Source organism: Gambusia affinis, linkage group LG03 (genome assembly GCF_019740435.1).
Source record: "Gambusia affinis linkage group LG03, SWU_Gaff_1.0, whole genome shotgun sequence".
In the NCBI taxonomy this organism is placed as follows: domain Eukaryota; kingdom Metazoa; phylum Chordata; class Actinopteri; order Cyprinodontiformes; family Poeciliidae; genus Gambusia; species Gambusia affinis.
In genome coordinates, this window is record NC_057870.1 from 310,727 (window position 1) to 327,376 (window position 16,650).

At 37.5% G+C, this 16,650-nt stretch overlaps 2 protein-coding genes across 6 annotated transcripts in view; both read right to left on the reverse strand.

The window, feature by feature from the left end:
• The window catches only part of pias2 (protein inhibitor of activated STAT, 2), a 47,160-nt gene extending 40,061 nt beyond the window's left edge, over positions 1-7,099 (reverse strand). For all 3 annotated transcript variants that reach the window (XR_006369756.1, XM_044107865.1, XM_044107879.1), the window contains exons 1-6: positions 7,017-7,099; positions 4,336-4,520; positions 2,404-2,491; positions 2,272-2,322; positions 910-1,000; positions 684-818 (exon numbers count right to left, since the gene is read on the reverse strand). Coding sequence is in view for 2 of the 3 variants with exons in the window: in XM_044107865.1 (XP_043963800.1) it covers positions 684-818; positions 910-1,000; positions 2,272-2,322; positions 2,404-2,491; positions 4,336-4,520; positions 7,017-7,030 (564 nt within the window). In the remaining variant the exon portion in view is untranslated. The remainder of the gene's footprint in view (positions 1-683; positions 819-909; positions 1,001-2,271; positions 2,323-2,403; positions 2,492-4,335; positions 4,521-7,016) is intronic.
• A 5,957-nt stretch (positions 7,100-13,056) lies between these two features.
• The window catches only part of abca2 (ATP-binding cassette, sub-family A (ABC1), member 2), a 122,593-nt gene continuing 118,999 nt past the window's right edge, over positions 13,057-16,650 (reverse strand). For all 3 annotated transcript variants that reach the window (XM_044107843.1, XM_044107852.1, XM_044107833.1), the window contains one exon: positions 13,057-15,704. In XM_044107843.1, the coding sequence (XP_043963778.1) occupies positions 15,669-15,704 (36 nt within the window). In that variant the 3' untranslated portion in view covers positions 13,057-15,668. The remainder of the gene's footprint in view (positions 15,705-16,650) is intronic.

The following is a 16,650-nucleotide window of genomic DNA, read 5'->3' on the forward strand; positions in this document are numbered from 1 at the left end:
TACCTGCATTTGGTGCCGGGTGCTAATTTCCACCCCAGGTTGCACCTAAAATAAAATAATTATTTACGTCTGGCTTTCTTTGGGTTCTTCTGCTTATCAGGGAGAATCTAAAGCTGAGAAACCCTGCAGCATTTAGGCATTGTTAATGTCTACTTTTTTTATGGGGTTAATCTATGAAACATTTATCTTGTTTAGAAGCAAGATAGATGCTTCTAAAAATATATATTCCTAAGTAGATAAAGACAAGTCATATTTGTTAAGAGTGATGTGGCAATTTGATTCTTTTGAACAGTTCTATGCCATAAACAGTAGGACTGAAGCTGTTCTTTGTTGTTTGACTTAGCTTGCTCTGCTCACTCAACAACTTCTATTGTTATTTTTATTTAATTTAAAAATATTTAATCAGGAATAAAAATAACAGATATGTAAATTGTGGGACCATTTTTATATTTTATGGTACAAAAGAGAATTTTTGCTTCTGTGTTTTGAAACGTTTGAACAAATAATAATTTAAAATGTTCTAAGTCAATTCAACACTGTTTATCTGTATTGGACTGGTATTGGTGGATACTAAACCTCACATATTTGCATTGGAAGTGAAAAAAGTGGATTGGTGCATCCCTCGTTTGAGGCCAGTGATTTAAACAGCTTGCTTAAATTCAATAAGATACTGTAAGCCTCACCTTTCCCATTTCTTGGGTCCATGTCACTGAAATCTGGTTTGGCACAGCAGATGAAAGTCTGACAAGGGAGGTAATGTTTAGGGGTCTTCCTGTTCTCTTCTGTTCAACTCCATTTTTTGGTGGTGGTGCAAACCCCTAAAGATATGGAAAATTTAGTGCCTTCCCCCATTAAATACTTTAATGGAAGGTTTACACTTTACTGTTCTAAAGGAAAAATAGTACTTACAGGCAAAGGAAAGAGCTTGCCATTGACCTTTATACAAAGACTGTTGGGGAAATTATCATCTTGTGGGCAACTTGTCTCTGCCAAGCAGAACCTGAAAGTTAAAAGAACCATTTAACCATAATCTTGATATTATACTAGGCTGTGTCAAAAGAGTTTGCAGGCAAGAAGTGACAGTATAATTTAATTCATTTTGCATACATAATGCTAAGTCTCAATAAAAGTCATAAAGGCACTTATGCCTTTATGACTATATGCAGACGTTCAGTATATTTAATGTAGTCGAGTAGATTAAATTGTAACTACACATATTTAAATGAAACCTTAGGTAAAACAATGTGCAATCAAACTCAACTATTATGTCAATTTGTCAAATGGCTTTCAATCTTAGGAAATCCAGATGATTTCTATGAAAATATGTGAAGACTGTTCTTGTCTTGCTGTATGAGAACAAATTGGTCACAAAGAGATTCACAGTTGATCAATTTAAATGCCACACTCTTTTAAATTATCTGTTTTGTACAAAAACAAAAAGTTAAATATCTTAGAAATTTTAAGTGTTAATGCACCAATTGTACATTGTAAATTACAAATGATAAAATGTCATACTCTTGGATCGTAAAACATTTCCCTGAGGTTTCTACCTTTGAAGTCAACAAAGTAGGTGTAAACACATTCAGTAAATAATGCAAACTTGGATATTGATTATTTGGCAACTTGAGAAGGATTATAAATCCCTGATGTTTTACAATTTGCTGTCATATTGCAATGCAGACTCTATTGACTTGCAGAGCAGGACAAGAATAATGGGCTTGAACTTGAGTATGTACACAATAGTGCAGTTAATGCATTAAAACATGCACACTAGTGCACATTGCACCAGCAGGGAATGTGTGCTGGTTTTATTTTATTAGTTTTGTCAAGTGAGGAGAATACTTCATAATCCAAGCTGCCTCAATGTAAATAATAGAATTTAATTGTTGTTGAAAACTATATATGGTACATTGTGCAATCTTGTGTGTAGCATGTGTTAATATCGGATACAACCTGCTGAATCACTGCTAAAATCACTGCTGTCTGAATGACGGGACCTTCTTCACAGTCTTATTGCAAAACCATGTTGTGAAAAGGGGCATTGCTGTTCCCTTCATTACTTTTTGGACAGCTTCATTTGTGATTTTTGGAGGATTATGACTTTAAAAAAGAACTGACAACAGTTTTTGCTGCTAAAATACCAATATTAAGCCTTACATTATTTTTAGAGACCACATTTATTTAAAAGTTGCTAATCTCCTTTGTCATTTCGTATTAAATGACAATAATTAATACAAATTAATTACTCACATAATTCAACTAAACTCTCACCTTAGTTGAATTTGAACCATATAGTCCCTTCTGCCACCTGGCAGGAAGTCTCTGTAAAACACAACAAACCACTCATATTTAATGTATAGGATTTCTTCAACTGGTGAATAAACTTTAATGAACAGTCCATACCTGGATATGCATACCTCTCGAACTTGCTGAGGTGTTAATGCAAAAATAAAATACTTTTCTTGATGGTACCTCTGTGCAGTACTTGCTCCTAAAAAATATTGCTGTTGTCATAAAACTATTTACTGTACCTTGACAAACACATACAGACACATTTGCATTTTTAACTATATTACCCTTGTGAAAAAATTATATATTTAAGTATATCTTAAATAAGCTTTATTTTTCTGACATACATTTTTAGCATGTTATCAACTGGCCATACTTATAAGATTATATTAAAAATATAAAATAAATACATTTATAAAGTATGCTTCTAATACTCTTTAAAAATGTATTTTGATACACTTTCAAAAAGTATATTTTTCTAAACTATACTTTAAATTCTAATTAAATATATCACTAAAATTATACTGTGGATAATGCTTTTTAAAATACACACTGCATGTATTTGTAAAAATATATATTTTAATGTACATTTTAAAAATATACTACAAATATATACAAAATATTATTCTGAAGTACAACCATAAACAATACTTGAGTGGAATATATATATATATATATATATATATATATATATATATATATATATATATATATATATATATATATATATATATATATATATGCATATATATATATATATCAAAACCACCTTCACTAATATGTAGATATATTAGTGAAGGTTTAGAAAACCAACAGACCCAACAGGCATGATGTGCTTGCTGCCGATTCTGTGAAACTCAATCATTTTCTGAAAGGGGTGTGTTCAAAAAATAACAGTGCTGAGTTCAATTACGGTAGTGAGGTCATTGATTATGTGAAAAAACATTGGTGTTATGCAGGTGACCCTTATTTGAGGATTAAGGCAACTGACGCTGCATATGCTGGATGTGCATTTGTCCTTGAAAAACAGAGTGACATGGGTCGTCCAAGACACTGTTCAGAAGAAGAGCGTCCTTTGATCAAAAAATTTATAAAAGAGGGGAAAACCTATGAAGAAGTGCAGAAAATAATAGGCTGTTCAGCTAAAATGGTATCAAATGCTTTAAAATATCAGCCAAAACCAGAATGTTGAGAGAAAAAAAAGAAAAACTATTCAAATGGATCTGAGAAGAACCGAAATGGCAAAAGCTCAGCCAATGATCAGCTTCAGGAGGATCAAAGAAAATATGCGATTGGCTCTGAGTATTGCAACAATCAGACGGCATCCATGAGAAGCCAAACTACCAGCAAGTAGCCCCTGAAAAGTTCCACTGTTAAAAAAAAAAGACATGTGCTGAAAGTGGATACAATTTGCCAAAGAACACGTTGACTGGCCTAAAAAGAAATGGTGTAATATTTGGCCAGCACAATCCCCGGACCTTAATCACAAAGAAAATTTGTGAGTTGACTTTTATCATTTGTAAAAGTCAACTTTTACAAAGTTGACTTTTACAGCTTGATGCTGAAGTCGTGCTTCAGCATCAAGCATGCTCAATTAAGCTAAGATTTAATATACTTAGTATATTTATTTTTCACAAGGGTAGAACTCTATTGACTTAAGATAAAGTTGTATCAACTTTATTTGTTAACCCTTCCATTTACCCTCCCCAGTACATTCCTAAAATTTTACATAAAGTTAATGTACACTTTGTCCCTAACCCTAAAAAGTCTTAAGTCTTCACAGGATAAATTATTATATTGGAAATGTTCCCCAAACACTTAAGTACATACAGACACTGAATACTTTCCCTAACCCTAACCCTAGTGCTCAGTTCTGGTCCAGAAGCCCTTCATGAACAAAAAAAAGCTTGGTAACGTTGCTTCTCAGACTTTAATGTATAAATAAGGTTACAATTAAATAGTAATGTTTAAGTGTACTGAACTCAACTCTTGTAAACATTATTCATCTCATTTTTGCTGCTAGCAAAATTGAAAAACATTACAGACCTAGACTTGAAGGCTTGATAAGAACATCCAGCACATCATAAAAGGGCAGCGGTTTCATCTGTACATCAGGATGGACAGGGGGAATGAGAGGGGCAGGCTGTTGAAGGTTCATGCTGGTTTTGGCACAGTACCACACTGCAGTTTCGCCTGTCAAGAGGCTGAGGTTTATGTTAGAGGGTTGACTCCTGCCAACAGAGAATAGTTGTCAGTACATTTTATTTATAGTCCTCCAAACCAAGGTCACAATCTGTTTAGCTTAAAATAGTGAAAAGAGACTACATAAAACACCATTTCACACATTAAATAGATACAAACACTGCAAACCCACAAAACAATATACAGAGTTCAACAGTTTTTAGACAGATGTTTTAAGATTACTATGTAAATGAATTAGAATTGATTCAAGTAACAATTATAAAGCTGATTTTCCTAAAAGCATAATAAACTGGTACACACTACCAACACAGGCTGGAGAGGAAAAGAATAAAATCAAAGATGTTTGTAAGCATCTTTTTACACTAATAAACCTTCAGCCCCTAATTTTAGTCAAATTGTAATATATTTGCAAAAGTTTTAAATACTTCTTAGAGAAGTGTTAAATCTGAAGCAGACATGGACATTCATTCTGAATATTCAAAAAAAGCACACAATTTGAAGCACAATAATTCTGCTTGAATAAGCAAATGTCCATATGTTTATTCATCATCCATCCATTTTCTGTTCATCCTTGTCCCTAATGGGGTCAGGAGGGTTGCTGGTTCCTCTCAAGCTACGTTCCAGGCGAGAGGCGGGGTCACACTGGACAGGTCGCCAGTCTGTCGCAGGGCAACACAGAGACACACAGGACACACAACCACTCACACCTAGGGAGAATTTAGAGAGACCAATTAACCTGACAGTCATGTTTTTGGACTGTGGGAGGAAGCCGGAGAACCCGGAGAGAACCCACCATGCACAGGGAGAACATGCAAACTCCATGCAGAAAGACCCCGGGCCGGGAATCGAACCCAGGACCTTCTTGCTGCAAGGCAACAGCTCTACCGACTGCACCACTGTGCAGCTCAATTTTTTTCTTATTTTAGAACTTACACTTTTATTATTTTTAGTAATACAGCAATGCAGGGCTGCTCAGATTTCTTATGCCATATTTAGCTATTTGGAAAACATATATTGCTAGAATGAGAACTCCTGAAATATGAATGAAAATAAATTTCATCAAAACACACGTTCCTTGTAGATCAGACATTTCAAGAATGATTTTCTTTATTAAGCTGGGAAGCAGTAGCTCAAAAACTGACTTGATGTCTTTGACACAACCTGCTGCCATACTAGGCCCTGGCACTATCTTTATTATATTCTCTGCACAAGGAGAACACTGCTTACTTGTTTACTTGGTGTTTACTTGGACATGAATACCACTGGAGTTCACAACTTCTTTTACATGAATATCACGTTTGGATATGGCTAGTGTTTTCATCATTTGTTTTATAATCAGAATTAGAATTGACCTCAATACCGTCTTCAGCTTCCTTCTGTATTTCTCTGTCATCATGATCGAAGATATGTTCGAGCAATTCCATGTTTTCCATCTACTGAAAATCTGAAAACAACTATATCACATTTTAGGACTTCCTTGCAAATAATATTTATAAGTTTACCCCCTCGTATGCTGAGTGTCCACTCAACAGGGATCAAATTTGCTCAAGGGAACAGAAAAGGTTCCTGTCAAGTTCTTCATAACACCTGCCTCCTCACAGTTTACTGGTGACGTAAAGAGGAAGAAAGGGGGGTGGGAGGGCATTTATCTGTCTGTGTATAAGGTTAAATTAGTCGCACATTGGCAAACAAAGAATATTTAACCCTTTTGACACTTTAATTTGACTACTGTGTCAAACTGACCCAAACAATATCTATGTACTATGAGATGTGTGACGTGTTCCAACTATGTAAACTAACCCATTTTCATCTAACTGCTCAACATGGTTATGATGTTTTAACCAGAAAAAATACTTTGAACAAATTCCTTTTTAGCTTTTTAAACGTTATAATGGGTCAATGGGCGATATCACTCCCAGAGGTTTGTACTGAGTTTGCAAGAGGAGTAAATGTTTGCTTCGTTGCTCAAGAACGAAATGACCTCTTACTTTTTGCATCAAAGCTTGCCATTTCGTTTACAATTCATAATTGTAGCCTGCTAACGACTGTTTTAGATCCATATAAAAAAATGCAACACAAACATCTATGATCAACATTTTCTTTGTCTACTCCAATAAAGGGTTCAATCACTCCACAAAACCGAGCTCGTACAAAGGACAATAGTAGTCCCTGTACGTCATTAGAAACTATTTTTAATTATCATTTAATGCAATCATACGCGTCGATACTGTTATTCAGAAATGCAAAAAAATAAAAATGAAAAAAATGTAAAATACTAGTAAGCAGTAAATTTTCAAAATCTAAAACACAAAGGAGCTGCTTTGTGAAAAGTAAAACTGTTAGCATAAGGCTATTCTTAGAAGTGTTTAAGATCTGTAGTCCATCGAAACTCTATGCGTATAAGTGTCCTCCAACTTTTTCAGTTCACGGTGTTATATATTTACAGCTTTTCTACCTTCGTAGCGTCATAAAAAGTAAAATTACAAAACTAACTAAGATTACAATGCCTTTTTGTTTTCGCCTACCTGTGATCCCCCATTTTTTGCCATTTTGTTTTTCCGGGTCAGTATTTCCGTTATACCTTAGCTCATTTGCGCATGTGCTAAAAGGAAATACTTCCGGTAAGGTCTTTTTTATTCATTCTTCTTTTTATATTTCATTGTAATCGTAAAAATATTATATGATTTAAATACAATCACAAAAATAAAGATAAAAAACAGTTTGGTTGCATTTTGCCAAACTGCTTTGACTGATATTTTCCATCCATCCATCCGGTTCCTGGTTCCTCTCCAGCTGCGTTCCGGGCGAGAGGCGGGGTCATCCTGGACAGGTCGCCAGTCTGTCGCAGGGCAATGGACCTTACCAGAGGGGCCGCTTTTCATTGGCTGATGCTCATTCTACGTGGTCACGTGGGTGGCCGTCTCACAAACACTAGCTTCTCGTTAGCTAAGTACAGCATAATAGCAGTTCTGATACAACTTCTACACCTTGAAGCCTGTCTGCTACACAGTCTTATGTTAGCTAAACAGATCAATATGCAACGTGTACTGTATCTGACACACACTAAAGATTTTATTTTAGCAGAAAAGGCTTTGGACTAAATTGTTACTCGTGTTAGCCACTCTAGCACAAAGTACAGCTGGTCAATCAACCATCGCTGTGTTCAGGGAAGCGCTGATTAATAATCCAGAAATAAATATCAAGCCTGGAAACTTGATATCGTAACGGACTGGATGTTATGTTTTTAACGTAATCTTTGCTCGTCTTGCGGGGCGCAGGCGGTTGATACGGTAACAAGTGTGCTTAAACCACAAAGAGAGACAGACTAAAAAGGTGCGAATGGTTTTGAGTTGATCACCTGTTCGGGTTATTTTACCTTTGTTTACATTTGCTGTGGCTCATTACAGCCGCTGTAGTTTCTAAACGTTGGACTAATTACCCTGTTTGTTTATGATTATACGTCATTCATAACAAACATCAAATAGAACAAATAGATTTCATAAAATTTTAACAAACAAATGGCTTCTTTACCGTAACAGAGCTCTTTGGTTCCTCTTATAAGTCTGTAGCTTCTCATATTGAGGTCATCAAACCAAATTTCAGATCTATCGTAACTGACTGACTGACACCTGCTGGCCTCAGGTTTGCAACCAGCTTGTGACTGAGAAACCAGTAACCTCCTCCCAGATGATGACATGAACTTGTTATTTCCTCTGTCCATTATAGTAGCTGATATATTGTGAAAATCCGGTAGAAATGATGCACTAATGGAGTCATGTTTACATAGAAACAATGCGCTACGAGGCTTTGCTTGTGAGACTTGCGGTCACGTGGGTCGGTTGTGGGCGGAGCTTGGTAAGGTCCATACAGAGACACACAACCATTCACACACACACTAACACTTAGGGAGAATTTAGAGAGACCAATTAACCTAACAGTCATGTTTTTGGACTGTGGGAGGAAGCCGGAGAACCCGGAGAGAACCCACCATGCACAGGGAGAACATGCAAACTCCATGCAGAAAGACCCCGGGCCGGGAATCGAACCCAAGACCTTCTTGCTGCAAGGCAACAGCTCTACCGACTGCGCCACTGTGCAGCCCTGAAAGAAAAATAGAAAACAGAATAACAAGTGCAATTTTGAAATCCTAAAAGTTTAACTTAATTGAAAGATGCTTAAAATTCAGTTTTTCATAATGAAACTTGGAGACAAAATTTTGATATACTTTTTCTTATTTCTTTCTTGTCTTTTCAATGATTATTAGCAATATATAGAAAAAATATCGTACAAAGTATGGCAATAAATCTTGAGCAGATGTTCACCCAAAAACAAATTAAACTGAAGTGAATTAAATAATAACAAAGGAAAAAGAAAGAAAATACTACAGATAAATACCGCCATTGTAGGAAACCCTGATAAAAATCCATCCATCCATTTCCTTACACCCTGTGGTAGGGTGAGGTGCTGGTGCCCATCTGCAGCTGTTAACAGGTGAGAGGTGGGGTCTCCCTGGACAGGCAACACAGAGACAGACGGGACAAACAACAATGCGCACACACACACACATACACACACAAGAGACCAATCAACCTGACAGTCATGTTTTTGGACTGTGGGAGGAAGGCCAGAGAGAACCCACCATGCACAGGGAGAACCTGAGCCCAGGCCGGGAATCGAACCCAGAACAAAACATACAGTACAGACCAAACCATTGGTCTGTACTGTATGTTTTGTATTTTATATTTATATATTTTGAGATATACAGTGTATCACAAAAATGAGCACACCCCTCACATTTCTGCAGAAAGACGTTTATCTTTTCATAGGACAACACTGACAAAATGACACTTTGACACAATAAAAAGTCATCTGTGTGCAGCAAATTAAATCTATATACAGAAATTAATGAACATATATCCTTCAAATGAGTTCATAAGTTTTGCTGTGGCAGCTGAAGGAGGAACAGCTCATCCTACTCTCTTGTCCTTACTGATAACTTTGCCTGAGTTATTTTTAAAGTGACAGTTTTTATAGTTATATTTTACTTTTTTGACATCATAACTGGATTACTTCAAACCTAAAGAACTGAGGGATTTTCTTTCTTTTATTTTTTACCTACTTTTCTTCATCTCCAAGTTGAACCAGGACAAAATGCCTCTGGCCGACCCCAGAGACCTCAGCAGTATTATACAACGACTTCAGTCTATAGAAATGAAGATCAAACTGCTGGAGGTGAACTTTGAAATCAACGCTAACTGTGGAAACAAGACAACTCTTCCTCAAATCAATAGAGAGGTCGTACACCCAGCATCAAGCAGCCCACCCTGGAACGCTCTGGGTGCCAAGCCAAAGCAAAAGTCTCACACTGCAGATCCGATGAGACGACTGTCAGGGAGAACCCCTCACCTGGACCAATCAGTGTGGCCGGCTCTGAGCCGAAACCCACCCTCAACTTCAACACCTGCTCCACTAAAGACAAACAAACAAGCAGCTGCAACCAAAACAGCTCCACCGACTCCCAAGGACAGAGCGACCAGCCCAGACCTCAAAACATTCTGACTCTGTGGGAATCCCACTGAAAAACAGATTTTCTGCACTCCAGCCTGAGCCTCTGAGTGAAACCTCACCATCAAACATCAACAATGAGGCAAGACCAACACATCCACCCCCCAAGACCCTAAAGGACAAAGTGACCACCAGGAAAACAAAAGGTTTTTCCAAAAGTGCTTATTGTTGGAGAAGAGGCAGTAAATGGAATCAGTCACGTCTGCAATCCCAAGAAAACCAGAGTGATTTCTTTTCCTGGTGACACTGTGTCTGATTTAACTCACAAAGTTCTCTCTCTAACCGCTGATCAGCCAGATATTGAGACTTTAGTTGTGCATGTTGGAGTCAACGATCTGGCAAAGCAGAAATCTGAGATTCTGAAAAAGGACTTTAATATTCTTCTGAACACTATGGGAAAATTAAAAATGAAGTTATTTCTCAGTGGACCAATTCCATCACCTCAATGGGGAGACGAAAAACACTCCAGATGGAGCGACTAGTTCCCTTCCTCCTTCCCCCCTCTCTGCTCACCTACTCATTCACAGGATTCACAAGATACCTTTGGAGAAATGTCTTCTGGACCAGAGTTTCTTAATTTTACAGACGGAATGAATCAACAGGTCCTAATTGGGACGTCTCTCCTTAGCACTCATGTAACAGACCTCACCACATTTAAGCCACCTGCCTCTGATTTCCCAGAGGATCCATCACTCTGCGTTTCTGAGGTCTGAGGCCGGGGTCCAGATATTATCTTTACACCCGTCTTCTCCCAGAATGTGTCAGAATGGTATTCAGTAATCTGGGTAAAACAGGAAAACATATCTGAACAGCAAAAGTAGCAATTGGAGCCCTTCGGTTGGTGTTTGGAGTTTCCAAACCTCCTCAGTTCCAGTTTATCACTTTGTTTTTTCTGATTGTGCTGAGTGATTTAATAATGTCCCAGCTCCTTCTCTGAAGATGTTTCTGGGTATCAGTTCTAGATTTAATGCAGGTTCTTCTGGGTTGGTTTTCCTCCAGGTGGGAGCTCAGCTGCGAATCCTTTGAGAAGCCTGCAGCGATGCCCAGCAGGTCAGCTTCTGTCCCATCCCAGGGCCACCAGTTAGGAGGTCGGAAATGAGAAACACAACTTTTGGATTAAAAAAAAAAAAAAAATCTATAACCACCAAAGACGCTTTAATTCTAAACAATGAAAAGGTGCAGAAAGACCACAGGACTGAATTCCAACCCAGGATCTTCAGGACCAAATCAGTGTTTGGGTTCCACTGAGGCCTGTCAGATTAAAAGATTCTTAAAGAACTTGTGCAGGATTACAGGGAGTTTAACTGAAGCAGGTTTTTTAATTAATTATTTACATCAGATAATGATATTGTCCCACATTTTCATATTGGTGCCTCTCTACTAATCTGTGTGGAAATAATCTGTATAATGTTTTTCACCTAGAAGGTTTATTTATATTAGTAACTCCATTTGCATATTTTTCTTAATGGGCCTGTACTTCATGTGTATGATTTCATTTTTTGTAACCTGCTGATTGTTTTATCTCCAGTGTAGAGTTGGAAGAGGAATTCTTGATGGGTTAGGGTTATGATGTAGTGAGGGATGAGAAAACAATAAATCATCAACATTTCTCATGTGATTAATTGATTTATTGGTTATTGTGAATTTCAATCTGAAAAGTTCTCCTTTTTCAGATTTAAAACCCCGACAGCGACAGCAGCAGCAGCAGCAGCAGCAGAACGGCGCTGCGTCTGTGACCAAGAGGCTTCCTGGGGCTTCACCGATCACCCCGGCCACCAAGAAGTAACGTTCAGTTCAACATCCCAGCCTGTTGGCTTCAGTCCGTCTGTCTGTCTGGATCAGCAGCTTCTGTCTTTTTGCAGAAAGGTGCAAGCGACTGGCGTAGCTTTTGATGATGAAGATGAAGTCTGATTTATTTATTTTATGTGTTTTAAAGATGTCTAACCTTTGAGGGACTCATTTTTTAACCACCTAAAGTAGCACTGATATTGTAATTTTGTTAAATGTTTTTAATTTGGATTATAGTAAACTTTGTCATTATAAAATATATGACATAAATACATGGATTACATTAGACATTAGGTGCCTTCTCTTACAAAAAGGTTAAATCATGCAACACAGTTGCACATGAGCCATCATTCATACATGATAACATGGGAAGTGTGGGCTCAGTGCACATGGTGCGTTCAATGGTGCTGCTGGGTAGAAACTTCTTCACTTTGTTTATTCTAGCTTTAATTAGGTTTTAATTCAATTCTTTTTTAAGTTCAGAGTTGTGGTGAATGCTGGAATTATAGTGAAATAAAACTGACTTGAACAGAATTGCTGGTGAACATGCAGCGATTCTGTCCAGCTAAAAATTGAAGAAACGTTTTAGACCTGAAGGACCATTTTGTGCCTTTTGTTAGGATTCATGTTAATGTTTCTGTGCTGGATCACTGGTGGCTCTAATAACTTATGACAAGAGTCAAGTTATTTGTCATCATAATGACTGGAAGAATCTGGAATTCGATTTCATCATTTCTCAGGACTGAAACAGTACAGAAAAAATAAAATATGATAATAGAAAACTGAGTACTTCCAGATTTCATTCCCATTACTTTGTAGAGATGTTGTATTCTTACTTGAATTCTTTGACCTTCCCTTTTTTTCTTCCTTGCATCTTTTGTTTGTGTCCTTTCAATCCTCTTTCCATTCCTCCTTTTGTTCTCCCTCCTCAGTCTTTCTACATTCTTTCCGTAATTTCTTTTCTCATGTCATTTTGTTCCTGTTCCCATAAACTTATTTATGGGAAATACATTTATGGAAAATTTATTTTCCATAAATTCATAGTTGAAGTTATTTGCATTTTATGTTAAATGGGCTGTGAACTCATTTGACTGTGGAATTTCAATATGAAATATGTGTGGGAATATAAAGTGACTTGATTCTGGCCTCACATTTTTATCGGTGAGTTTCTAATGTAGCTGATAAAAAAAGTTGACCATGTTGCTGTCTGTGTGAATTTATACTCACAGAAAGCTTTATTAAGAACATCTGAGCAGCTTCTACATGAAAAATTATGTTTAAATTTGCTGATGTGAAAACAAGACAAAATTAAGAGCCCCAAATGAAAAAGAATCAACATTTCTGAGAGCAAAAGCTTTCTTTAGCAGACTCTGAACAGTATCCAGCACTGCAAAGCCCAAGATAATGCTTAACAACATTAAGGGCTGGTGGGTGACTGTACCTTTATCTCAGGGAAACAACTGCTCCCTTATTAAAATAAAATGCTAACATTAAACACAACCTGCTGGGTGTGCTGTGGTGACGTGGGGAATAACGCGACCCCATGTTTGGAGACCTTGAGTCCTCGACGCGGCTGTCGCAGGTTCGACTCCCGGACCCTACGATGTTTGCCGCGTGTCTTCTCCTTTCTTGTCAGCCTACTTTTATATAAGGGACACTAGAGCCACAAAAGACCCCCTGGAGGGGTAAAAAAAAAAAAAAAAAAAAAAACAGTCTGCTGGTTCTCATCACCTCCAAATACAAGTTTTGAAGTTCCAGATTTCAACCAATTTTTTTTTTTTAAGTTTGCATAAATCTGTGACATGAATTACTGCCCTGTTAGTCTGAAACAAGTTGCTGCTGATTTGTGGCGCCAGTTAGAAGTAAAGTTTAAACTCATTTCTGATGTTCTAATCCTAGAAGTTCATGTAGAAAATGATCTGGTCAATAAATAAACAGATCACTGGTACTTTCAATTTAAGTATTGGTGTTCTGTTCCATGAACTGAAACTAAAGCAGTTTGTGATAAGATCATCATAATGGCATCATAACTCAACACTCCCAGAAGCAGTCTGTGACTAACTGAAAGTATCCACTTTAACATCTTCTTCATTTCTAAATACATGACTATGAAGGTCTCACCACAGCATTTCATTCAATGTTTGGCCCATTCTAGACTTTGACTGGGCCAGATGGAACATTTTTCAGTTTTCTTTTTCTTCTGTAGACATTCTGCTGTGTTTACACTGTACAATCAGTGGTTGATAAAAGTTATGGTCAAACATCTCTGGTCTCATCTGCTCTTCATACAGTCCAGAAGGTTTTGGGTCAATATTTCTAATGGTCTTTTTACAAACTTTAACCTTTAGCATGCCAACTGAAGCCTGAAGCGTCTGAGGTGGCCTTTTCTCTTGGTGTTAGAAGGTTTCCTACCTGAACTTTCTTTTTCACATTAAGGAACTTCAGATTGTTTGGAAATGATCAGAACCCTTTCCAGATTGATGTCTAGTGAAGGTTGTGCATAAATGGACATCTGATTCTTCCTTGCTGATGGTTCCCATGACAGCAGTGAGGATTGACCTGCACACCACTTCTGTCATTAGACTTAATTATGGTAAAATTGATTACTATACTTAGATGTTTGCATTCAAAAGAATGAAGAACTAAACTGATCTATGATTCTTTTCATTAATTTAACAGGAAAACATTCAGAGGTGTGACTTCAGAGTCAGGTGATCAGACAGATGTGCATCTGTCAGACCCAGATGTGACCTTTTCAATCAGATTTTACAATAAAATGAATACAAACTGACAATGCCCCTGTCTGCTTATACTCTTTCAGACAAAAAAAAAGAAATCAAATGGTTTAACAATCACATCAAAAAAATACCAGTATTTAAATATTAAAACCAAGATCCAGGACTGGAAAGGTTTGTGAAAGGAGGAATGAAACAACACTTCTGAACAAGAGGAATCACTACTTGGTTTAACAAAACTAATGAAAAAATTGTTTAAATCCACATGCCAGCAAATAATCTAACTTATGTTTTCTGGAAATATGCCTTTTTTTCTGTCTTTTGCACATTTATATAAAATACATCACAGAAATCTTGTAATTAATAAACATTAAGCTGAACTTAGTTCCAGTAGTAAATATTGTGGACTGAGTTGGTTTTAGTGTCACAGTGATGGCAGCGCCGTCGTCGTCTCTCCAGGTTGATGCAGTAACTGTTAACTTACTATACACACTGTTGGCACAACAACAGAAAACTGATAGTTCACAGTATAATGATATGTCTAAAGCACAAAGGAAAACATTTGTCTGACACAGAGCAAGATGAGAACAGTGCGCCACCATCAGGACAATAATCAAGCTGTGTGCACAGCCTGTAGGTGACTGACATCAAAAAGTGTCTCCATGTAAGATCTGCTGTTCTTACAATATCCAAAATAAATCATTCTTCCTGCCACAGAAAAATAGACTATTACATTCTCATCATGACTGCATGCTCTCAAGACAAGCTGAGATTGGTGTGAGGGTTCCACTCTGGTTCCACTCTGGTTCCACTCTGGTTCCATGGTCTCTCTGGTCACAGTAAGCTGCAGAACCAGTCTTTCACATCCATCCAGGTGTAGCTGTATGACAGCCACTCATACATTCAGGAGAAGCTGTGGATGGAGTGACCCTCCATCCTGCTCCTGCAGCTCTGTCTGCAGCCATCGCTGTCCCACCCAGCAGCCTGCAGAGGCCCAAACGTCCCCCGGGGTCAGAGGTCACTCTCTAAGCCTCAGAGGTCCAAAAGAGTGGGATCAGTTCAGTCTCTCTGCTCCTAAGGTTTTTTCTTTTAACAGAGGGTGTCTGTGCTGAAGGAGAGCTGCACCTGTCACACACACACACACGCACACACGCACACACACGCCCACACACACATACACACACACACACACACACACACACAGGGAAGGTTGGTTTTTCACAGAACAGCTGTCTGCTTTCCAGTTGCGTGGTCAAAGGCAGAGGTTAGGTCAGGGGTCACCAACCTTCTAGAGACTGGGAGCTGCTTGATGGACGTAGATTCTCATTATGAGAACACAAAGGGCTACTTGTTTGATACAGACATACATTTTCATGGCTCAGCCTTTATAACAATAGTATATATGATTACATGCTGCCTGATCATATTAATGTTAGGGACTACTGACAATAGTTATCAGTATTGATTTACCATGGCAGATCTGGTTAATTGCTATTATGTGATCAGAAGTTCTTAGTTCAGAGTTGTAAGTTGTAGTTCAGAGTCCAGTTTGTATGCGCATAGACAGGATGTCCGGGTGTACGGTCATACTGAATAATGAGAATCTACGTCCTGATGCGGCTGGTTTGTTAGTAACTTTTGAAAATAATTTGTAAGCCGGTATTAAACATAGTTTTTCATTAAGCCCACATTCGTGTTTTTAAAAATAGCATTTTTTTTAATCTCTCTGATCTAATATTCTAATTTTCAATGTCATTATTTCATTAGTTGGAAGTGGAAAATCATTATAATTAACAGAAATAAATTTGAAAACATCCATCGGTGAGTAATTATTAATATGTTTCAATTAGTAATAAAGTTCCTAAAATAAATGGACTTTTCATTAATATTCTAATTTATTGAGTGAAGAGTGTTACAGATGGTGAGGTGCTGTTGGCATCCTCAGCTCATAATCTTCATCTATGACCTGATGAAGGTTATCAGCTCATAGATGAAGATGATCAGCTCATAGATGAAGGCCCTTGATAAACTCTGCTGTTACCTGCTGCTCTACAGACAAACTGAACCCAAC